This window comes from Lineus longissimus, chromosome 10 (genome assembly GCF_910592395.1).
Source record: "Lineus longissimus chromosome 10, tnLinLong1.2, whole genome shotgun sequence".
NCBI lineage: Eukaryota > Metazoa > Nemertea > Pilidiophora > Heteronemertea > Lineidae > Lineus > Lineus longissimus.
Window position 1 is genome coordinate 5,421,741 of NC_088317.1, and position 24,297 is coordinate 5,446,037.

The following is a 24,297-nucleotide window of genomic DNA, read 5'->3' on the forward strand; positions in this document are numbered from 1 at the left end:
ACTCTTTATTGCGAGTCAGATACAATTGTCTGAAGTGCCCTCAAGGGGATGTTGCTTTCTGGGCTGTGGACGACAAGATTGTAAAAAAATACGATTTTCAGATAAAATATCATTTTTCATGGTACTCCCCAATTTATAAGACGTTTTCCGTCTCATGTGTATTGTCTAGTGCAAGATAAGACATCATTTTTGCATGAACTGGTAAGTATTTCACCCAAATTCTAGTTATTTATGAAATGTTGGTGGTTTAAGTGGAAGGATGATGATATTGACAGCAAGAATCTCTATTATCTGACTCGGCAGATTTGAGTTGGGCATTCATGTCATCTCATCTTCATCACTTGTCAGGCTCATATGCATGTTCATGATATTCATGCCATGATCATACATCATCACTCAGTTTTCAGGACATGCAGGATAGGCTATCACGATGGATGGCTGTGTGTAGACAGGCGCGGCCTAAATCCCTCCCTCCCAGCCACCCCCCCCCCCCCCACAAAAACACAGACTCGTACATAAAGGGTATATGTACTATAGGCCTACATTATCCGTATTCAGTTATTCAGGTCTCATGTAGGCCTACATTGTATTCTGTTAAATTCAGGTCTCATTTAGGCCTCCATTGTATTCTGTAATTAAGGTCTCATGTAGGCCTACATTTTAATCTGTTTATCAGGTCTCATGTAGGCCTGCATTGTATTCTGTTATTCAGGTCTCATAGGCCTACATTGTATTCTGTTATTCAGGTCTCATCTAAAAGCCTACATTGTATTCTCTTATTCAGGTCAGGTCTCATATGGGGATTCATGGAGGCGATGCTTATATGATTATAATTGCAATTACTAGAAATGTTATACTGGTAACTAAATTGCTTTTCATGCTGGTTGTTGCATTGAGAACCTTCATTTTAGCGCAAACTCATCAGTTTTCAAAATCACTCAATGATTTTAAATCATGACTATCATTTTAAAGGGGTGCACCGTTCGAAATTACTGGCATTGACTGATGATCCAAGAAAATAGAAGTGAATTGAAGTCTACAATTATTATGAATGTATGAATTAACAGAAACTCAGTATTGTATTCGTCTACACAACAGTACTGTTGAAATTTATTTCCAGTATGTATTTACACAATTTGAAATTTTCGAATTCAATTACAAATTTCAAATATTTTTAAAACCGAATGGCGCAAGCAGGTCTTTAAAAATGTCAGCGCCAGTGGCTCTTTAAAACATGTATTGTTCAACTGGCCTGGCAATTTATATCACAAAACAAGCCCAGCAGACGTCGATAGACAACAACATCATGTAAATAAGGCCCGAGGTAATACTCTTTTCATTACCATTATTCTTGTCTTGTCATTTCTTGGATTAACATGATTGTGCTTGTCCTTAGGGGTATTCAGATCTGTTCTATCCATCATATAAAATGTTTCATGAATTCAGAAAAGGTAAGACACAGATGTAAACCAAACCAGACCGCAATTTTAAATTTTCACAGTGATTTAGACTGTTCAAAGAATAGAATGACTAACTCAAGCTGTCGTTCATTGTTGCTGCATTGTTGATTTTCCAATCGGAAGCCTTCAGGAATTACTCTAATAAGGTACTATGTAACATGCTTGATACAGTTTTTGGTTTCGATTTTGAGTTTTTAACCTCAGCTGCACCCTGAGGATACCCTCTACCATGTCTTCTGAAATAATCAATAATAAAGATGATCATGTTGACAATGGTGATATCCCCAGGTGTTCATTCTGCTATTGTGTTAATAGCACGTGCCGAGTATTGACTCTGGGGTGTGATGAATCCTATAATACAAACAAAAGTTCCCGAGTGGGATTTTTGATGTAGGCAACCCAAGTCTTGACAACCAAACAATCAAAATCAGGAAAAGAAAGGAATAAAAGCCATGTACAATAAAACCTCCCTTAGCGGACACCTCTCTATTAAGGACAACCTCTCAATTAAGGACTCTAGGTTTGGTTCCAAATTGGTTGTTTCCATTCAATTTGACCTCTCTAATCAGGACACCTCTCTATTAAAGACAGCACTTGTCAGTCCCGAGGGTGTTCTTAATAGAGAGGTTCTACTGTACAGTGGAACCTCCCTTAGTGGACACCCCATTGTAAGAGTCAAGGATGTCAAATAATTTTGTATTATCGCTCTTGGTGAAATTTATTGTTTTTGTCATAAAAATGAAATTACATGTGTTCAAACAAAGATGTCCAAAGAAAGAAAGAACACATGTACCAATCTTTCCCCCAGGCCAGAATCTAAATGATGTCATTTAAAGCGTCCCCCCTGTTCCAGTAACTTAGATCCTCGATATGGTTCTTCCTTTTGCGTTCATCGGTAACCATGGCGACAGCCTCCAGACGAAGCAGCTCGCTTCAAGAAAATTGAATCAGGCAGCAATTGGTCCTGGTTTTGGTATTGGAGTAATGATCTGCTTGGATGCATTGTCACCGGAACAAAATTTGTCGTATTCTAGGATTATCTTGATAAATCTCGTGTTTACGTTGTTCCTTATTTGGCCAAGTCAAGGCTATGTTTTATATTTTGCTCTGATCATGTTGGTTCCTGTGTCTCGATGCTTTCCCTTGTCATGTCAATTTCACTGTCACTCAGAAGTAGAACATCTAATTGGTGTAATGTACATCCTTAGTATTGTTTACGTCATGTGTATACTCAATTTCTGACAGGTACGACCAAATACGTTCGGTTCGTTGGAACGTCTGACTAAGATATGAGTCTCGGTCGGTATGGGAACTGATTCTGCACGGTGAAACTTGTACAGCAATGATATAAAAAAATCTGTCCACAACAACTCAATTTTTCACTATCCCCAATTGTCTCCTTTCAGGAAGATGACAGGCAGTTTGACCAGGCCAGACAAGTACTCCATCTAATGGGATAAATCCAAACTAACAATGAACGGCCAGACCGACTCGAAACATATCCGAAAAGAACTTTTTACGGAGCATGTCGATCATAACTTTGTACCGATCAGGGCTGAAACCTTGCCAAAAACGACCCCGTCCTACCTTGCTACGATCAAAGACGTGAATAATGTTCTCCACACCCGCGACGAGAGGAAAATAAAACAGTTTTTACGGGAGAATTGTTGGCCTGTTGACGACGAAGTGCGTAAGACTTTGTGGTGCGATGTTTACCGGCTGTGCCATCCCGAAGCTCAGGGCAGTATTTACCAGGAGATGGTTAATATGGTCTTTGCTGAAGGTAGGTTCAAAAGAGAAGAGGATTTCCTCGTATTTGGTTTGGATTTTCTAAACAAAATTTGTATCAAAACTATTCGAAAAAGTTTTCATTAATTTTATCAATGTTCATAGTTGTTGTTTAATTTTAGATGTTTCAGAATTAGAAATTGATGCCTCACTGTCGGTATTGATTAGTTCAGTTCAGTGTCAATTCCTTTAAAAAATAAACAGGGAATTAGTTGAGAGAAGGGGCCTTCTCTACCACTACTGAAAGCTTAAAGCTAACTTCTTGCAAGCAATACAATGCCCCAACCACTCCACAGTCTGTATTGATGCACCATCAGTCTGAATTGAACCCTATTGCAGGCCCAGCTATTGTCCACGTGTACATCAGGCCGATCTATGCCGGACTTTTAAACAGGAAATGAGAAGATTCAGTTTCATCGCCAGAGAAAATTTCTGCTGAAACGTTACGAGTGCGAAATCCTCTTTAAAGTCAATAGATTAAAAAATAGGTAAAACTTCGATTTTGAAGGGAAAAAATGGAGTTGAGCTTTTTTTAAGTCAGTGAATTCAAATTACCAGTGGGCCAGAGGGAAGCGCACACACACACATAAACAGTTCTATTTGGCAGCCAAATGTAGAGGCCAAAATTCTGTGCTCAGAAATGTTCATAATTTGGCGCTTGGGATCTCCGTAGCTGCAGAGACAACTGTGGTATTTGTGGCTCAAGTTTCTCTTTCCTTTCCACTGCTCTCAGCATGTTCAACCGCCTTCAAGAAGTTATCCCGGAATTCGGTAGCCATCTCTTCTGTTCTAAACCTCAAAGCAAATTGTTCATTTTTCAGCTGCACTTCGGAAAAGTCTTGTGCACACCACATGTAGGCATTCTGTGATGCTTTCATTGGCGTTAGGGTCATGCCTCCGTGAAGAAAATGATTAGCGCATATCTTTAGTACTCGCTCTCTCCGCATCAAGAACCTGACCTTCCCATTTGTTTCGTTCTTCAAGAGTTTGACCGGACCTGTGCCACGTTCCTTCCATTCTCCTTCCGAGAAGCGGTACAAGCGTGCACGGTCGTTCTTGTACAACACAGTCTCTTCTTCCTCTCCTGTTGTCTGTACCACTAATTCAGGCAGTGGCATGATTGGTGAAAAGTACGGCTCAGAGTGAGTGAAAACAATGTGTCGCGGTGGTTGTACTGGTAGGGCTGCCCCACCGGTTGCTTGGGCCTCGGGCAGAGAGAAGGAGAAACGGGACCCTGGGAATGCATTGCTTGGCCCTAATTTTCCACACTTAAAGTCCATCGCTGGAATGAACAGGATATACTTCCTACGAAGCTCACTGAGCTTAGCTTTATATTCCCTTCCTTCGACCTCATCCCCAACATCTACTCGTCCAATAGACTCCAAGTCCTGCTGCCGTGACACCAGTTTCTCGAGGTAATCCGGGTGATGTTCGGTTTGAGACAACAACCGACTTGCTCTATTCAAAGGTTCCCGTATCTTTTCAATGGCCTCGGAAACCGTTTTCAAACATTCAGGAATGTCTCTTACGACTTTGAAGTCTGTCGCGACTTGAGCTTTCCGCTGTTCTTTCCATGTGATGGTCTTGTCAATGCATGTCTGGGCATGATCCTCAATCTTCTTAATCAAGCTCTTTTGCTGGTCTACCGTTTGGGCCTCAACTTCCAAAGCAGTCAGCTCTTGCTTCAGAATTTCCAGTTCCTTCAGTTTGCTTTCTTCTTTCTCTAACATGGCACTCACCTGACCAACCTTCGACTGAATAGTGTCCCGGAGATTCTCAATGTCGTGGTCACCATGATCAAGCATCACACAAACTGTGCAGACTGTGGTGTTGCAGTTTTGGCAATAACTCATCAAGTCTGTGCTATGCAGCTTGCATTTTGCCGCCTCGTCTTGTCTGTCCGGCCTTAATGCTGCAACAGAGTGATCTCTGGTTGCCTTGTTCTTTGCGTGGACGTCAGAGCAGTCTTGACAGTAGTAAAAATGTCCACAATCGATGCACATAACTACTGCTTGTGCGTCCTTCTTCCTGTGCAAACAAATCTGACATTTCGCGATAACCACATTGTCTGGTGCTGATTCCTTTACTTCCACAGAGGTTGTGGATGGTTCAAGGCCTTCAGTCTGCTCAGGACTGTCAAGCACAGTTATCGTTTCTGATTCTTGGTCAACAGCTATACCTGTAAAATCCAATAACCCCTTCACGCCATCCGAGGGTCGTGGACAATCTTTTTGGCACGTAGGGCATAGAAACACCTCGCTTCCACTTTCCCGGCTGTCAAAAACCGTCGAAAGGCACTCTGTGCAAAAGTTGTGATTGCATCTACCGACGATCTTTAGAGCTCTCGTCTCGAAGCAAATCAGACAAGTCGATGTGAACTCTGTCTTCCTTGACGCCATCTTCATTAATTCGGCGCACACAATCTAGAATGAGAACAGATATATTTTTGAAACATCTTTGCCAGTGAATAGTTCTATCGTAGTAATATTCATAGTAGCGTGTTTTAATATAGCACTTTTCACTGTGTGATATCTACTGCCGCACACTTTATCACCCAGCCTATTTAGAAACCTTTCTGGAGAACCAAGGGCAGCCACAATCTAGCGCACACGGACAATTCTGGCCAGTTGAGAGTTATAAAGTGGCACCGGGTTGGTTGTTGGTATCGAAAACTGAGACCTCTTGATCACAGACTATGATTATGAAGCTTCCTGACGATTGTAATTTAAGTAGGAGGAAACCGGAGACCCTGTAGGAAACCTACGCTGTCGAAGAGAGTCTCTCTGACTCTATCACATTAGTGGGCCTGGACTGACACGGAATCGTACCCAGGACCTCAGAGGTGATAAACACTTGTGTGTCCACTCCGCACTCTGACAGCCCTCTCACTATCACATTAGTGGGCCTAGACTGACACGGAATCGTACCCAGGACCTCAGAGGTGATAAACACTTGTGTGTCCACTCCGCACTCTGACAGCAAGCTTTATCACCTACCCTCTCACTGTACACTTTCACAGCACATCTAGGCCTATTCTGTATTCATTTGAGCAGATTTTCCTATTTTGTCACATGTGAAGGTGATTAGAAGAGTGAAACTACTGGCCAATTGCTATCAATAAAGTCAGCTGGGACGAGATTTGCATTTGGGAGGGTATAAATCGTGGAAGGAACGCATCCGATTTCACGCAGTACTTGACACTCTCATTGACAGTGATTCCACGGTTTAGTACTTACTATTCCAAGGTTTATCACTGGTTCCAAGGTTTCACTGTTTTCAAGCTTTATCACCTACCCTCTCACTGTACACTTTCACAGCACATCTAGGCCTATTCTGTATTCATTTGAGCAGATTTTCCTATTTTGTTCCGATTATAAAACTGCGACAACCGACCTCTGCTTGCATGGATGTCAAAACGAAGTTTGGCTTGATTATTTGATTATCAACTCACCCCTTTTTTGGTAAACACTCCATATCTTCAGTAATAATCAATCTTCGTCCTTGCGAGCTATAGCCAGTACCACATCAACATACCGTCTGCTCTCAACTGTTCTCTGAACAGATTCGAGGAAACAGAATGATCAACATATTGTCATGTGATGTCTGATGTGCTGTTCCACATCCTGTTGTGTAAATATAGTTGACCCACTGCTTCAATCAACCTTTTCAGTCGAGGGCATTTTTAACAACAGACGGCCGCTTCTTATTCCTGGATGCGGCTAGGTTTTTCGAGTGCAAATTGATGGATCATTAATTGATGACGACTGGATACACTAAATTGGTTTATTTTTTAAACAAAAGGCGGTAGCACTTGTCAAGATAACAAAACATGTAGGCATGGTCGGCACCATCCGACCTTGGGCAAATACAATGGTAACTTATGTGGAATGCTGTGCTGCCTGGCTGTGGGTACTGAAAAGGTTAACTATGTGATATGGTTGTGCTAATTTCCGCATGTCGGGGAGTGATCCCGGATTTGAGAGCGGCATCTTATAGGCCCCCCCCTATAGATTTTTGAGAGTATGCCCCAATTTGCGTGTCAAGGTCAGACGACAAAGGTCAACTTACTGACCCTTCAAATGTGAAATGAGTAGCGTACTATGTCAATCACCAAAAGTGACGAAGAAAAAATCGCAGGAAGAACTCGTAGATCAATCAGGCTCCCCTCGTTGAAATCTGATCTTCAAATGTTTCCACGTTTTCTACTTCTAGGACACAATCAAGAGATTCACCTGCCGTCGTTCGTCGACCCCTCCTACATGCTGCACTACCACCTCAACCATCATGGCTGCAACGTCGTCAAACGCATCATCTGTATCATCGGCCAGACGAACCCCGACGTCACGTTCTCGCCGACGATGTTTGCGTTGACGAGTTTGTTGCTGCACCTTATGGAGGAAGAGGAGTGCTTTAATTGCCTGTACGCCTTGCTGCAGTCACGCAAGAGGACGTACCTCACGCAGACCAAGTTGTCCTATGAGGCATCCGCATTAGTGCTGAAAGACCTTGCCAAAAAATATGCAGTAAGTCGATTGAAATCTTCCTCTGTCTGGTTCAGGGCTTTCCAACTACAATGTACTAGCTTGTTGGATGACATGCTGAACCAGGGGGCACAAGAAAACCGACAGGTTGCTGGGGTCACTGATATTCACAGTCGATATGTCGGCATGTGTCCTTAGAGAGGGTGTGCTACTTTTCTCTAATAATCATCCCCTGAAAATTGTCATTGCTGTTTCCTAACCAATAAAAAAATATTCCATTCCACCCTCTCTGTCTTTGCAGAAATCGTGTTACACCTATGTCACCAAACAGGCCAAGGGAGACAAGAGTGTGTTTGAACACTGGATTTGGTGGCTTGTGAAAGACCTGCCTTTCTCATATATGGTGAGTGGGGTTTTTTTTCTAAAAGCGTCTACTATACGATGAGATCTGTCATACTAAACGAATTGTACGTGCAATACAATGGCCTGCAGTGCCTCAGTCAAGCAATTAATGCAACATCAAGACCTATGCAAGTCTCTGAGTGGAACCCTATTGCTGGCCCTATGGTCGACATGTTCATCAGGCGGAATCTCCTCCCTCATGGTGTGCGATACAAACAGTACTGATTATTTTCTTTTTTTCTTGGAGTGGACACACTGTGTATCCCATTCGGGATAAATTCCTTTAAAGGCCTACGCCGTTTGTTTAATATTTGAAATTTGAAATTGAATTTGAGAAAATTTAAATTTTGTGTAAATATGTACTGGATATAAGTTTTGACAACTGATTATTTGATCATTGATTATTTCCTTTTTCTGGGACACACTGTTTATCCCATCCGGGATAAATTCCTTTAAAGGCCTACACCGTTCGTTTAATATTTGAAATTTGAAATTGAATTTGAAAATTAAAATTTTGTGTAAATATGTACTGGATATAAGTTTTGACAATGATGTTTTGTAGACAGATATAGAATAGATCTAGCGAGTTTCAACAAATTCGTAGGCATGATAACAAGTATAGATTAGAGATTTAAACCCTACTTGATGAAAACTACCATACGGTATTGTGTACAACTGCATTATCTATTTTCCTGGACCACCAGAAATTACAAACGGCCAGTTGAACCTCAATTCTTCAGAATTCAGAATATCAGTCATAAACATGATTGCGCTGCTTAAAATGGCAATCACACTAAATGGATGGTTCCGGAATGTTTACATTAACGAGTGCTGATCTGATTATCACTTCGCTAATGATCAAGATGTATCATGTCGTGGTATGGTATGGTCATTTACAACAATGGTGAATATCTGTAGCCATCTGTGCTGTTGCACGCAGAATTGAGGAGGCGTTGTTGTGAGGTGGGGTTGGGGGGGGGGGGGGGGCTACGTGAGACATGCTCTTGAGATTAATGTTAAAGGGATACTATAGGTGCGTGCTCGGTAGGTCAGATTAAGTTGGGCCAAGTGAACCAATGGGGCCTCTCCTGTGTCATAGTACACAGTGTCCTTTATAGAGAGGTTGTCCTTAATAGAGAGGAGTCCACCAAGGGAGGTTCCATTGTATGTACAAATACTATAAACACAGTAGAACCTCTCTATAAAGGACACCCTTAGGACTGATAAATGCTGTCCTTAATAGAGAGGTGTCCTGATTGAGAGGTCAAATTGTATGAAAAGTACTAATTTGGGACCAAAACAATTGTCCTCAATAGAGAGGTTGTTTTTAATAGAGAGGTGTCCGTTAAGGGAGGTTCCACTGTACCATGTTTCAGCAAATTTGCATGCATATTAACTTGTGTCTTATGTGTTTTTATTTTCCTGTGCCACCAGTAAATACAACTGAACATTGTACCGTAGCCTGTAGCCTATAAACTGTGGCATAGCGTTGCAGCACTAGCATAAGCCCCTAAATCTCTGGTTTTGTGTGAATACGGAACCTTGCCATCAATAAAACATTGACAATCTAACACCAAATCTACGTCATCAATATGTGCGATGTGTCAAATATCGGTCCAATCGGGTTATCTCAGGCTATTTACTGGTGATGGTATTCGTGTCGTCTCTCAAAAGAGGCCGCTGGCTTTTTGGCTTTGCTAAAGTTGTCGCGTCACTGTGACAGAGCCGGATGCAGACATCCCCTTGTAGTTGAATTCTCGGACACAGCCAAGGAGACCTAAACCCCCTTGCCTTACTGGAGGACTACGAGCACGAATTTGGGGTTCGAATTGGAAGTTTGATTAGCTAGGGGCCTGGGTCGGGTTCAAGTCAGTGATAACTAAAGTTCTCATACTTAGCGTTTATAGTTTCGATGTGCAGTAGAACCTCTCCATGAAGGACACCCTCGGGACTGACAAGTGCTGTAAAATTCCACCCAAAAACCTTCCACCAATTGTCTTGAGGTTTGAGTTTATATTTCAGCCCAACCCTCCCGGTCTCAGCTTAAAATAACTGTCCTTAATAGAGTGGTGTCCTGATTAGAGAGGTCAAATTGAATGGAAACAACCAATTTGGGACCAAAACTAGTGTCCTCAATAGAGAGGTTGTTCTTAATAGAGAGGTGTCCGCAAAGGGAGGTACCACTGTACTATGATACTGGCGGGACCCTTGAGGTCGACTTCACCCAGGTTGATCTGAATGCTAAGTCAGAGGCCATAGGAGGTGGGAATATGGAACCTAGGGACACAGGGATGACGCCTTGAATTCATCCTGTCGTGTCCCAAAGCTGAATACTTGCGTAGCTTGAATGCCAAATCAGATTGGTTATCTCAGAAACTTCCTGGAGGAGAAATGCAGATGTGACATGCATATGAACATCTCTCGTAGGAAGGAATCATCTCAAAATTGAGGTGTTGCCTAGGATACCAGTAGTGTCCTTTGGCAGATTTTCGTGTGGGTGTAGATTGGTGTTATATCTTGAAAAACTCCAGCCGCTGTTGGTATTGTTTTATTCTGGGTTCAAGACAGTTTCCGCGAAAATGAGGCGATGGGTGATATGAATAAAGACTAGCAATTGCTTTTATCTAAATCGCCATGTACATTTACACCAGGCATATCTGTACAAAACTGAAGTAAAAGCATTTACTGGTCTTTATTCATATCACCCATTGATGAAATTAACATGCGAATTGCCATTTCAGGTATGTTAGAATGCGAATTTCAATCCGACGTTCACCTCATTTGTGGCCGCGAAGCATCTGATAAATTGCTCTTTCATGGTTTTATTGCTTTTAGGAAAATTAAAATCTGATAAAGATAAATTGGAGAAGTTTGTCCTAATGTAATTGAGTGTCAGTTTTGAAATATAAGTCTCGTTTATTGAATCTTTTTTGATGAGGTTTATTCAGATTCTGATTCGGACGACATTTGGTTTGGTTTGTTTCAATATTTCACTGTAAAAAGAGATGTAAAGAAATAACTGTCTACGGGGTGTACCAAAAAAGCATCCTCATGAAGGAGTTCCGGGCTGTTGGGGAGTGTGTCGCAACTTGCAGGATATACATGATGAAATTGACATTATTATAGCTACATAAACATTAAAATAATTTTGTCTTTTCGGGCTTTCTCCAAAAAAGACATATGCTGCCTATCTTTCAGTCCCCAGGCCTTTCAATTACAGTTATGTGACCCGTTCTAGTAAAACCAGTCGCATGTCGCACATAAGACGAGCCTAGATGACACCAGGAGATAATAGAAGAAATTGATGTTGTCAGATTTCACAAAAGGCAGACAATAGTGAAATGAACAAACAGTCCAACTCAACCTGCCAAGCTCAGAGCAACATGCGACTGGTTTTGCTGGAACGGGTCACATAATCCTTTACACCTTGTAATTTTTCAGCCTATTTTGGGGACGTTTTGTTTGGAATTCAGTCTAATTTGGGCAGAATATCCTCAGGAAATGAATAACCAATTCGAATCATACTATCATTTCAGGTTCGTATAATGGACTGTTACCTGTTTGAAGGAGTCAAAGTGCTGTACCGCGTCGCCTTGGCCGTTTTGATTCTGTTCAATAAACATGCTGGTAGGTAATACGCTCTCGGTGGTGTGGGGAGGGGGTTAATTTTGTCTAAAGGTGGCAGAAAGACAGCCTTTATGGTAGCCCACGGAATCTGCTAGGAGGGGGTAGTCTGTACCTATTCAGGGGTCTTTATGGGGTTGGTTATAAAACCAGAAAAACAGAAACTCGATGGAATGATGATGGTGATATGTCCTGCTGTCATTTAAAGGGACAACTTGGGCATGAGATATGTTGGTTTTTCATACAAAAATGCTTCCAGCAGGACCTTGACTTCTCCAAACAAGATAATTGAAGAATCATTTAACTGAAATATACAATGCATTAGAATGGGGTATAACCATACAGGCCTGCCTGAAATTCACATGCCATGTCCAAAAAAACTGCCTCGCAACACTGGCGAAAGTCGTTATTTTTGATCAGCATTCATTGATACTACATGTACAAGTGGCTGCGCATGGTTGTAGGCAGAGGGATATCCTCCTGGCGAGGGAAATCCAACGCCCAAGTTTTCCCTTTAAAAGATTTGCATGACTGTAATGGACTGTATTGTCAAAGCCATCACAAGCCTCTCAACTGACACATGTAGTTAACTTCAACTTTCAGCTAGTTTCTTGATGAACCTTAATCTATCGTCAGTCGACGCTCGCAAATTCACCATTACTGAACCGGAGGCTGATATGCCTTCTACGGGGTGTCTCTGTACCGGGAAGTCAGGTATCACGATCCCTGCAGCTATCCCAATGCTACCAACTCTGTCTGCGACTTTGCTTTGCTTTGGTGCCAGATGTGTTGCTTTCAGGTGCGGATACTCCAAGGGGGTCAGCGCAACAGACGCATGCCTCCCTAAGTTATGATAAAATCTCTGAAAGTGTCCAGAAAATCTTAGAACACATCAGGAATTTTGATCAGTAATGCAGTGCTCTTTTCCGGCTCCTTGATCCACTCCTGGTTTTAGTGTTGCTGAGAGCTTTTCTGACCAGCCCCATCCCTGAACAAGAGGCCTATTGCATCAGTCTTCCTGTCGGACCTTTTTGAAATATTTGAAATGTATATCCATGGGTAACGGCATTCCAGACAGATATTGCGTCCACTAACTGCTTTGGGCATTATTGCACCTCATATGTGACACGTCACAGTAAATCAAGGTGCATGTCAAGGAGAGACTGGAAGCAATTACCCTCTTGAATCCCAAAACTTGAAAATCCCAGGATCCCAGGGTAGTCACGTGGTTGCAAAATTGGGTCTGACTTTCACGATGTATAGCGCCCGCATACAACCGCCAAAGTCCGGTACCGAGGCGCCATCTACCAAGGCATGCTCTAACTGACCCTACTGTACATCAAACAGGCTAAAACAAGCAATAAACTAGCGTCCTAGCTTAAGGGAATAAAAATATCACAGAGACCGACCTGTCGGTCGTTGGGGAAAAACGTTATTTCAAAATGACCAACTGGTGGGTCACCGGGATTCAAGCGGTTAAGGGTTGACCACAGGCTCCACCATTTTGGCTAGAACTTGAAATCCTCGAGCAAATAAAACCCCTTGAACACGAAGTAAATGTCGATTTCAAAGGTGGGAGTCTGTTTTCTGGAGAACAAATAACTAACTCCCACCCTTGAAGTAGGCATTCACTTCATTTTGAAGGAGTTCTAATTGCTTCAGGATTGCAAGTTTTAGCCAAAATGGTGGTACTTATGGTCAACCCAAAAATGTACTCAGATTTTACGAAAAGCAGTCAACAGTGAAATGAACAACCAGTCCATCTCAACCTGCCCAGCTCAGAGCAACATTACGCCTAGCTTTGCTTTGCTGGTCTCATATTGCCATGACCTGTCTAATGGTTCTGGAGCTTTGTATATTTGCGACCCACCACGACAAAATGAGTCGCATGTCGCACAGAAGATGAGCCTAAAATGACACCAAGAAATAATAGAAGATATTGATATTCTCAGATTTCACAAAAGGCAGACAATAGTGAAATGAACAACCAGTCCATCTCAACGTGTCAAGCTCGGAGTGACATGTGACTCATTTTGTTGTGGTGGGTCACATTTTCTATAAAATGTTCCCGATAATGACAGAAATGTGAGTTAGCGATATAATGTGATTGACAGTGATCAAACTCTTTTTAGAAAGTGAATGAAAAAACTACTTATACACTTTACCTGAAAAGTGAACTGACTCTTGAAGGTGCATCCAAGGGCCCATATTTTGATCATTTTGAAGAAAACAGGTTTTTGTTTGCACTTTCCAGGTTAATGCTCCAGGTTGAAAAATTTCCCACTGATGATGTCATCTACGGAGAGTCTCATGCATTTAGTGAAACTTGCAGTCAAACTGCCTGTTGCTTTTGAGGGCATTTTCAGTATCACAAGACTGTACCATGTCCAGCAGTGCATTTGATTTCAGTCGATAGAGGGCAGTCTGATGAGAAAAAATTACATCAAGAACTTGATTTTGCCGAAAGTCTGGGTTCATGGTTACTTGCATGAACTAAGATTTAAGCATAATAATTTACCGACAAGCTTCTGATTATGTGCATGTATCAATCTGTCTCCTAATCAAACTTACGATCTTTGTCTCCTCTTCCAGTTCGCCAAAGCCCACAGAAGATCCCTAGTGTCAACATCCATACAGTACTCAGTCAGTTTTGTGAGGAGATTCCCGTCTCCATTGATAAACTTCTCAAGGTAAACCACTTCTTGCTCTGGTAATTCTCCTATATACAGTAGAACCTCTCCATTAAGGACACCGTAGGGACTGACAAGTGTTGTCCTTTATGGAGAGGTGTCCTGATAAGTGAGGTCAAATTGAATGGAAATAATCAATTTGGGATCAAAACTAAGGTCCTTAATGGCGAGGGTCTCCTTTGTGTAGAGGTATCTGCTTAGGGGTTCCGCTGCACAGGGGTCTTGCTGCCTTCGTCATGCATGCGTGTCTCCTTGGGGTGCCACCATCTCATGTCAAAGTGAGACCTACACTTATCATTTCGTTTTGTTTCTGCCAATTGCTGATTCAAGACCTAATATCTGTCGCTTTTAATGATGCCTCGTTCTTCCACCAGGTGGCCTTCAGTATCCGGGGATTCTCCCACAAGGAGATCAAAAAGTTACAGATAAAAAATGAGATGTTTCTGACGAGTAAGCGTCACATGCAGCAAGTGCCGCATCTGACCAAGTCAGCGTCATGTGATTCCCTCGATCTGAAGGTGTCCAAGTCCATGAGTGGAGGGTTTGAGCTGCGGACAATTGGGGATCAGAGGTCGAGTCTAGTCTCAGGAGAACAGGTATGTTACACGACCTTAAAAGGTGCAATAATAGAACTGTCCTTTTACATCTTTGGTGCCCAAAGACGTAGAGGTACGTCTTTAATGTCCAACTGTTCCATGCCCATGACGTAGTTCTACGTCATCAAACAGATTGGTCACACTGACTGTGGCACTTGCCTCTTTGAAATGTTTTCAACTGCGGGAACTCCATCTGATGAGTTAGTTCTGAGGCAAAGGTATTTCCTCAGCATCCACTGTGAACCTTGATGATCTGAGTAGGGTTTAGTGTGCTCGAGGGTGGGGAGAGGATTTTTAATGACAGTTTAATGCGCTTTTTGAAGAAACCCAAAAAAATAATGATATGGAATCTGTTTCAATTGGGGGCTCCATTCTTGGAGATTTAGTAACCCATGGGCACCTAAGGTGTTAAAGTACTTTCTTCACATAAGTTGACAGGGAGAGGTATTACAATTACTAATGTTTTACTGAGATTTTGAACAGTATTGTTTGCAACTGCTTTTGGAAAGAACTTTGGTGTCTTTATGGAAAGCTGTCCTCCTGCCTGAGGTGACTCTATGTATTTATGAGTAGAGCTTCTGTCGATGGAAAATCAAAGTTTTGAATACATGTTTCTGTAAAGCTTATGCATTTTGAAATTTCCTGAAACGTGGCAAAGTTTGGTGATGCTGATATTAAACGTTGTACAGTTTGTCTTAGCCAATGCTCTTGAATGAATTGAGATGTTTCAGTGGATTTGAACCTGTTTGCCTTGTTCTATTATTGGGAGCTCTGTTAAGGGTGTAGTACAGTAGAACCTCTTTATTAAGGACACCCTCGGGACTGGCAAGTGCTGTCCTTAATAGAGAGATGTCCTGATTAGTGAGGTCAAATTGAATGAAAACAGCCAATTTGGGACCAGAACTAGTGTCCTTAATAGAGAGGTGTCCGCTAAGGGAGGTTCCACTGTATATTTTCTTTATTGATGTGAACTCAATTTCATGTGAAAGTGCATGATGGCCTTCCACTGTGGAAACCATGAAATGACAGAATATTCAGGTAGGCCTGGATGATGTGGAAATCATATGCAAGATACAATTACATCTTACCACACCTTTAATGTTGCGTCTTAGAGGAAAAGGCGTCATCCTCACCAGTGTCAACCAGTATTCAGTATGACCAGAAAAATAGCTAACCACCGAACTCCCGCGTTGCTCACCCTCATTCTTATTCTACTAAAGCTGCTGGCAACGTGCCCAAGGTCGAGGTCAAGGTCATTAGGGGTCATAGCGTTGGCAGACGTAAAGTCCTTTATTATGTCAACACAAGATGTGAGTAAGAGAATCAGAAACGATCATTGTGGTGAACATAGATGTAGATTTTCTTCGTTGTTCTGCGGGTCTTCTTTTCCTATTTGGCCAGTCTTGTTCCCCAGGGGGGCCAATCTCAATAACATGTGTAGAGCATCCCTGCACCCTTGAGCTTTCGGAGTGTGGCAGCGGAACCAACAGGGCCTGTCACCTCTGAGGTCCTGGGTTTAATTCCCGTTCGATCCCGGGGTACTCATGTGAAAGAGAGGGCGACTCTCTTTGACAGCGTGGGTTCCCTCCGGGGTCTCCAGTTTCCTCCTGCTTCCATTACAATCGCCCGATATTGTTTATAGAGAAAATAATGTCCTTGTTGACGCTCAGCTCTCAACTCAATGTTTTAAAATCCATGCACCCTGAATCCTTTTACTCACACATACAAGGATGCTCTACACATATCATCAGGAGTGATCTCCCTTGGCCTTGTTCCTGGGATAGAGCCCATAGTGTCCATCTCTGTCCTAGAGTTGAGTCTGCCAGTATCTGGGCCTGTTTGTTCAAAATCAAATTTCGTCACTAATGCTGGTGTTAACTTAACTTGGTGCTATATTCTTCAGCTGAGGCCTTAGACCTAACGCCAGGTTAAGTTAACGTTTGACGAAAGGAATTTTAGCATTAGTGACCTTGTTTTGAACACCTGGGTCCTAAAAAGCGTACTTATTTTGTCGTCTTGCGATGGAATCGACCCGCATGTCCTGTTCAGTGTTACTTGGTGTCTGTCCCTTTAGATGTGGCATGTAGATGTATCGAGGTTCTTTGTTTGTTTTGGTATTGAGGAAGACGAGCGGCCTCTCAGTCTCATGAGTTTGATTCTCAGCACTGCCACGCTTGTTTGCTACCCCGAGCAGGTGGCTTCACTTAGATTCCTTCAACCTTTGAATGAGACTTAAAACCATGATTCCTTATACCTTGTTTCTGTGCTAGGGCAAGCAAATGACCCGTCCAAGCAGTAAGTTGTGATGGACAGAAAGTTGCAATGGAGTCTTCATCTGGCCCAAGGCCATGTCGAAGTCACCAGGCCAGTAACCTCCATTAGCACTTCACTATTCTGGGTCCAAAAATGCTCGGACAGCCATGGAGGAGGAATACTCCCTGGAAAATAACTCCTCAAAGTTCTGCATCACTTGATTGGGCAGAACCTTGACAATTTGGATTTACTCTAGGTTTTCATATCCCATCACTCAATTTAATCAATGAATTGAGGGGTTAGATTTTACTCTAATATGTCTTAAGTTTTCATATCCCATCACTCAATTTAGTCAATGCATTGAGGAGTTAGATTTTACTCTCATATGTCTAAGTTTTCTTATCCCATCACTGAAAAAAGAATGACTTGAAGAGTTATAGTTTTTTTTCCCCATCACTCAAAAGTCAATACCTTGACGAGTTAGTTTTCATATCTTATGACTTGAGTGAGATTTTACTCTAAGTTTCCACATCCCAGCATCACTCAATTATTCAGTGCCTTGAAAGTAAGATTCTCTAAGTTTTCATATCTCAACACTCGATTAATCAACACCTGTACAAGGTTGATTTCACTGACATTTTCATATCCCCTTTGTTGCTCTAAAATCGATTGAACTAATACCATTGACCCTTTCATTTGTTAGCTACAAGCTATATGGCAGTGGTTACCAACCAGGATGACTGTCTACCAGCCGGAGATGTTGTACACCACCCATGAGCATGGAACTAGTCTGAAGACGTTATACAGCCGAGTTGAGGACCGAGAGCCAACCTTGATCGTTGTGAAGACTTCCAATGGGGAGGTAGGTTATTGATATAGATGTTAGAGTTTTTCAACATACATGTACATTGAAACCTCCTTTAGCAGACACCTCTCTATTAAGGACGACCTTTCTATTAAGGACACTAGTTTTGGTCCCAAAGTGGTGGTTCCCATTCAATTTGACCTCTCTAATTAGGACACCTCTCTATTAAGGACAGTTATTTTAAGCTGAGACCGGGAGGGTTGGGCTGAAATATAAACTCAAACCTCAAGACAATTGGTGGAAGGTTTTTGGGTGGAATTTTAGCTCCACCTGACAGTCTAGATTTCAGTGCAGCGACCCGATGTTAATTTCAATTCTACCATGCCTAAAATTTAACAAAATTATGTAGTCACATTGATCAGCAATCATTCGAAGCTTTCGTTTAATCCACCTGTGGCCACTTTCAAATCACATTTTGAATACTAAGTGTCAGTTTCTAATCCTAACTCCAATTTTTTCCCCAGGTATTTGGAGCGTACTGCTCCGCCGACTGGGCTGAGAGGAAGAAGATTGACTCATTGTCGTATTTCGGTACTGGTGAAACGTTCGTGTTCAGTCTCAAGCCGGAGAGGAGGAAGTTCGAGTGGGTCGGAATCGGCAAGCAGTCTCGAGACGTGCCGACAAATGCACACATGTTTATGGCGGGAAATAATACTGTGTTAACAATAGGTGGAGGGTAAGACTGGTTTGATGCAGTAATTTGAAACATTTTGGAGGACTGGCCTCAGACTGTGTAGGCAACCAGTCTAGAAGGGAAACTCTAATATAAAAGCTTGGAGTATATTGAAACCTTTTAATACCTGTGGTGCGGGAGATGCTTTAGAAGGGTGCTTTTTGTGGCTAAATTACTGTGTCATTTGCAAGAAGTGCTGCAGCCAGGCCATTAAAGTGACGGTCATCAAGAGTGTTCCGTCTCGGCTGTACGGTGATGTGACACTTGAATAGTTTGGTGTTGGTCACATTTGGTGGTGAATGCCAACTTTGAAGGTCTCTAGCTTCTCAACAATTAAAAACCGATCACCACTGCAAGGAATTCAAGGTCAATGAGCCATCACTCATAAGTTGCAGTTGGGTGTAAAATCTTAGCCTGAGAAGTTGCAATTGGGTATAGAATCTTAGCCTGAGAAGTTGCAATTGGGTATAGAATCCTAGCCTCAGAATTTGCAATTGGATGTAGAATCCTAGCCTCAGAAGTTGCAATTGGATGTAGAATCCTAGCCTCAGAAGTTGCAATTGGGTGTGGAATCCTAGCCTCAGAAGTTGCAATTGGATGTAGAATCCTAGCCTCAGAAGTTGCAATTGGATGTAGAATCCTAGCCTCAGAAGTTGCAATTGGGTGTGGAATCCTAGCCTCAGAAGTTGCAATTGGGTATAGAATCCTAGCCTCAGAAGTTGCAATTGGGTGTGGAATCCTAGCCTCAGAAGTTGCAATTGGGTATAGAATCCTTGCCTCAGAAATTGCAATTGGGTATAGAATCCTAGCCTCAGAAGTTGCAATTGGGTGTAGAATCCTAGCCTCAGAAGTTGCAATTGGGTGTAGAATCCTAGCCTCAGAAGTTGCAATTGGGTATAGAATCCTAGCCTCAGAAGTTGCAATTGGGTGTAGAATCCTAGCCTCAGAAGTTGCAATTGGGTATAGAATCCTTGCCTCAGAAATTGCAATTGGGTGTAGAATCCTTGCCTCAGAAGTTGCAATTGGGTATAGAATCCTAGCCTCAGAAGTTGCAATTGGGTGTAGAATCCTTGCCTCAGAAGTTGCAATTGGGTATAGAATCCTAGCCTCCTCAAGTGCTGGGGAGTCTCCTGTGCCCAGTTCAGAGTTTCTGGTCATTCATTCTTACTAACGTCTTTATTTTCTTCCAGTGATGGTGAAGCAATAAGGCTCGATGAAGAATTACACCAGGGGATGTCGTCTAGATGTGCTACATTTAATAACCAACAACTTTGCTCAGAAAAGCATTTTACGTGTACAACGCTGGAAGTGTTCGGCTTTCACTAACTATCAATCAAAGTGTCTAGATTAGGCCAAGGAAAATTGATCTTCTGTTTCTAGTCATATATCTTGATGGCCTAGTGATTAAGGTGTCCGCCTCGTGAATGAAAGGTCGAAGGTACGAGGCCCGCTGGTAACCTCTTTCTGATGCGGCCGGTTGGTTAGCCACCAGCTAGTTATAAAATACAGGGTACAGACTGCCTTCTCACCCTTTGATAACAGAATTTGGAACAGGGGGGCGCAAAAACCAGAAACAGAAGACTTAATTTTTGGCCTCAGCACAATTTGACAAACCATGACATCTTATATATATATATATTACTCGCAAGATATACATTGTGTCACTGACTCGAGACGACAAGTTATACATTGAACATTGATACGTAGTTTCACCAAAAGTCATTGTGTGGATTTCACTAGTCACTAGTCACATTACTCGAGACATATTTCATATACTCATGACATTCAGTATTTAGAAAGACCAATAATATATAAGGCTAAGAACACCCTCGGGACTGACAAGTGCTGTCCTTAATAGAGAGAGGTGTCCTGATTATAAAGAGGTCAAATTGAAAGGAAACAACCAATTTGGGACCAAAATTAGTGTCCTTAATAGAGAGGTGTCCGCTAAGGGAGGTTCCACTATATATTGTAGACATGTAGGAGAGAATGGGGTCTGGTTGCACAAACAAAAATAATGGTTGAAGGTCAATTTATTGCTCATTATAAGCTCATGAAATAGTATTTGGACCTGGTTGGACTCTGAGCTAATTCAGTAGGAATTCATTGGTTTTACAGAGTGAAATCCTCACTGATACTTACAAAGGGTGTCCTGTATTGAAAGAGGTTCAACTCGAGATATATACTCACTTAACTGCCATAATAGTCCATGTCAAATAGATACAGGTAGTTTTAGCTCCAAAACTGTCTAGTTATAGTCCTGGTGTGACTGCTAATACATACTTTAAATTGCAATTCAAATAGACACATTTCAGAAACTTTCGGCCCAGAGTTTGGCCTTTAAATTAAGGAGAATATTGAGGAGAAGAATAAAGGTTTTTCACGGGGCGACCTGTCACTGGTGTATTGGCCATAAGAAATACTGAGTGACGTCATTAGTATTGAGGTGATGACGTCAAAATATCAGGAAGTGACAGTTTTAACGTCATTGCAGAGCCAGTCATCCTATTCTGACATTCAGCACGGTGAACTCAAATGATGTGGATATGAGAACTCGTTTCGCAAAAATGGATTTTCAATCCTCCAAGTTTCCTCTTGGATAAATTAGGATAAGATGTATGGATTGATATTTCTATAAACATTCAGACATGCACACTTAATAGTATGTATTGGCAGGTCCTGTTGTTTCGAATGTACATGTATGTATGTGCAATGTATGTATGTACAATGTATGTAGATGTGTAGAAAGCTAGTGCTCTAGTCAAAAATCTAGTATTCGTTAGAAGGGGACAAGGTGTACTGGTGTGATTTCTAGTTAATTGGCTTGTTATTGCACTTTGAAATGACTTTAGACATGTTAAATGCTTTGAAAATGACTACAGCTTGACTAGGGGTAGGCCTAAGTTGACTATCAAGAAATGTAGTCCAATGTACACGCATGTAGCTGTGCTTGCCAGATCAGAAAACTTTAGATGCTTTGGATTCAACTCTACAGGGTGGCCCAGAATTATTTTCCTTTGGACAATAGAATTCTATTGTGTATCCATTGTGTGAGGGAATATAATTCTGGGCCACCCTGTAGCTTGACTAGAGGTAGAAGAGGTAATATTGTGATAATGAAATTGTGTAGAAGATGTAAACAATAAGATAAATTTTAAAAGTTAAGTTTTTTTTTACAAAATTGTGAAAATTTATTGTACTGAATGTATGTGCTTGTAAACTTGTTAGTAATTTCTTGTATCAGGTACAAAACAGTTTCTGTTTTGGGCTATACTCCATCTTGCCAAAATGTGCCACGGTTTTGAAAAAAGTGACAAGCATTTCATGAAATTGTCTCATCAACATAGCATTTTCAATATGAGCCTGCTGGAGTGTTTACGCTAGAATTGTTTGAATTTACGATTTGATTAAAGCCCACCCTTGCACTATTGCTGGGAATTTTACGCACTCATTATGGATGTTCCTTAATAGTTGATGAGATAATTTCCTGAAGAATGCTTGAGTCGTGATGGAACTTGGGTGTTAACTCAAAAGCACTTAAAGCTGTTCAGAAAGCCTTACCTGAGAAGATGGCGTCACTTTTCACATTCTTTGTTGTCGCCAATCATGCTGTCAAATTGTAAAACGTAAAGCCTGCACCACACGGTGAAAATTTGCGTGATGCAAGTGACACGCGTGCATGTTGCGACAGGCAAATTCTCACTGTGTGGGGTCGTTTTTTGCTGCGTATCTTCCCTCGCGAGTCGAGACGCAGCCGATCTAGCATGTTTGATATTTTCTCGACACGCGAGGAAGTTAATCACCGTGTGGGGGCTACCTGCAGCAATGTTGCGCGAGTTCGACGAATCACAACAAGCAGATCGGTCACATGATTTATAGGTCAGTCACATGATACCAAAATGGCAGCTCCCATTGAGTCGACAGCAATTCAGCAATTAGATTTGCATAGGCCCCCTTATCCTCTCTTCTCTGAATCCATGGCCTTGTCCAAAGACTACGGTCCACGCGGCGCCGCCTCCGCCGCCGCCTCCGACGGAGTAACAGCAGGAGAATAAGGGCAATTTGGTCTTCTTGGTCCATAATACTTCTCATAGGATTTGACAGTTCCCGGGCGCTGCCATTTTGGTATCATGTGACTGACCTATAAATCATGTGACCGATCTGCTTGTTGTGATTCGTCGAACTCGCGCAACATTGCTGCAGGTAGCCCCCACACGGTGATTAACTTCCTCGCGTGTCGAGAAAATATCAAACATGCTAGATCGGCTGCGTCTCGACACGCGAGGAAGATACGCAGCAAAAAACGACCCCACACAGTGAGAATTTGCCTGTCGCAACGTGCACGCGTGTCACTTGCATCACGCAAATTTTCACCGTGTGGTGCAGGCTTTAGCATATATTGACTTGGGCAAACACGCCAAATTGGCATTGAACTTCATTTCCAGGAATGAGACATTTCAAACATTTGTAGGATTTACTTTTATTGGGTCCTGAAAAGGGCTTCGTTTGACAACTGAAATGGAAACAGGTATGCCTCTCTCTCTCTTTGGAACTTTGAATTTTCGAAATCGGACAGAAAATAACAATTTTAAAGGCAAATTTTGCAAGTTAGAGCAGTTCCGAATACAAATGCAGTTACACTCGATGCCTTAGCACAGTTATGCATGCAACTTAGCTGAAACTTGGTATGTATAGTATTTGCATATCTCTCTACACAACAGTTATGTTGAAATATGCATTCCAGTAGGTATTTAAGCAATTTGAAATTTCTATTCAATTACAAATTTCAAAATTTTGACGACCCGCCTTGGCTTTTAAAATGACGACAAATAATTTCTGTTACAGGGTTTGTGCAATTTCAAGTATGTTGGGACCAATAAATCATAGATGTTGATTACGGTACATGGTTTACCTATTTAAGTAGGACAATCACACTTTACTTAGTAGCTTAATAGTAATGCAGAATTAATAAGGGTTGCTCATAGTGCACAGATCTGCTTTATATCCGTTAATTTATTTGATTGCTGGCCGTTGGTTGATCTTGCATATCCATAAGAGGGTGGGGACTGGTCATGAGTGTAGCACATCAGCGAATTACCAGTCACTAAATTCTATTAAATCCCTTTGTAGGGCTGGTTGATTGGAATCCCTACCCCTTTGTGGGGGTGCCATTTCAAATCCCCACTCCTTATGGCAGGGTGATTTGAGTCCCCCACTCCTTATGGTGGGGTGATTCCTGATCCCACTCCTGTTGGCTAGGTTGATTTCAAATCCCAACCAATGGTGGTCACTCAGATGTGTATAAAACCCCCTAATTTAGTAAGTCAGCCTGGGACGTCATGCGCTTACATCGAGTCTTTTAAAGTCTACTAGTCGGTATTACCCATTTTTGTGGGCATTTGGTTGGGTTTTGAAATTAGGGGGCTGATGTGACAAAAAAATACCACCATACCAGCAATTTATTG

At 41.9% G+C, this 24,297-nt stretch overlaps 2 protein-coding genes across 4 annotated transcripts; one reads left to right on the forward strand and one right to left on the reverse strand.

Annotated features, from left to right (window-relative positions):
• The first annotated feature begins 79 nt into the window (after window positions 1-79).
• On the forward strand, window positions 80-22,481 carry LOC135494434 (GTPase-activating protein skywalker-like). Of its 3 annotated transcripts, XM_064782386.1 has the most exons (12): window positions 80-201; window positions 2,867-3,243; window positions 7,461-7,771; window positions 8,031-8,132; window positions 11,668-11,758; window positions 12,359-12,469; window positions 14,348-14,445; window positions 14,820-15,041; window positions 16,262-16,351; window positions 17,998-18,156; window positions 18,624-18,835; window positions 20,023-22,481. In XM_064782386.1, the coding sequence occupies exons 2-12, from the start codon at window positions 2,934-2,936 to the stop codon at window positions 20,156-20,158; spliced, it is 1,842 nt and encodes a 613-aa protein (XP_064638456.1). In that variant the 5' UTR covers window positions 80-201; window positions 2,867-2,933; the 3' UTR covers window positions 20,159-22,481. The 3 variants fall into 3 exon arrangements, with proteins under 3 accessions (XP_064638456.1, XP_064638457.1, XP_064638458.1); XM_064782387.1 differs by lacking the exon at window positions 16,262-16,351; XM_064782388.1 differs by lacking the exon at window positions 12,359-12,469.
• Window positions 3,237-6,913, reverse strand: LOC135494435 (probable E3 ubiquitin-protein ligase MID2). The gene is made up of 2 exons (XM_064782389.1): window positions 6,700-6,913; window positions 3,237-5,671 (listed from the first exon to the last, which is right to left on the reverse strand). The coding sequence occupies exon 2, from the start codon at window positions 5,651-5,653 to the stop codon at window positions 3,950-3,952; it is 1,704 nt and encodes a 567-aa protein (XP_064638459.1). The 5' UTR covers window positions 5,654-5,671; window positions 6,700-6,913; the 3' UTR covers window positions 3,237-3,949.
• Window positions 22,482-24,297: the final 1,816 nt, after the last annotated feature.

Excerpts from the sequence above, each read along its gene's own strand:
- LOC135494434 (XM_064782386.1), top strand. The coding sequence starts at position 2,934 with ATGAACGGCCAGACCGACTCGAAACATATCCGAAAAGAACTTTTTACG. Across the intron at positions 7,772-8,030 it reads ACCTTGCCAAAAAATATGCA|AAATCGTGTTACACCTATGT; the intron begins GTAAGTCGATTG and ends CTGTCTTTGCAG. Across the intron at positions 14,446-14,819 it reads CCATTGATAAACTTCTCAAG|GTGGCCTTCAGTATCCGGGG; the intron begins GTAAACCACTTC and ends TTCTTCCACCAG.
- LOC135494435 (XM_064782389.1), bottom strand. The coding sequence starts at position 5,653 with ATGAAGATGGCGTCAAGGAAGACAGAGTTCACATCGACTTGTCTGATT.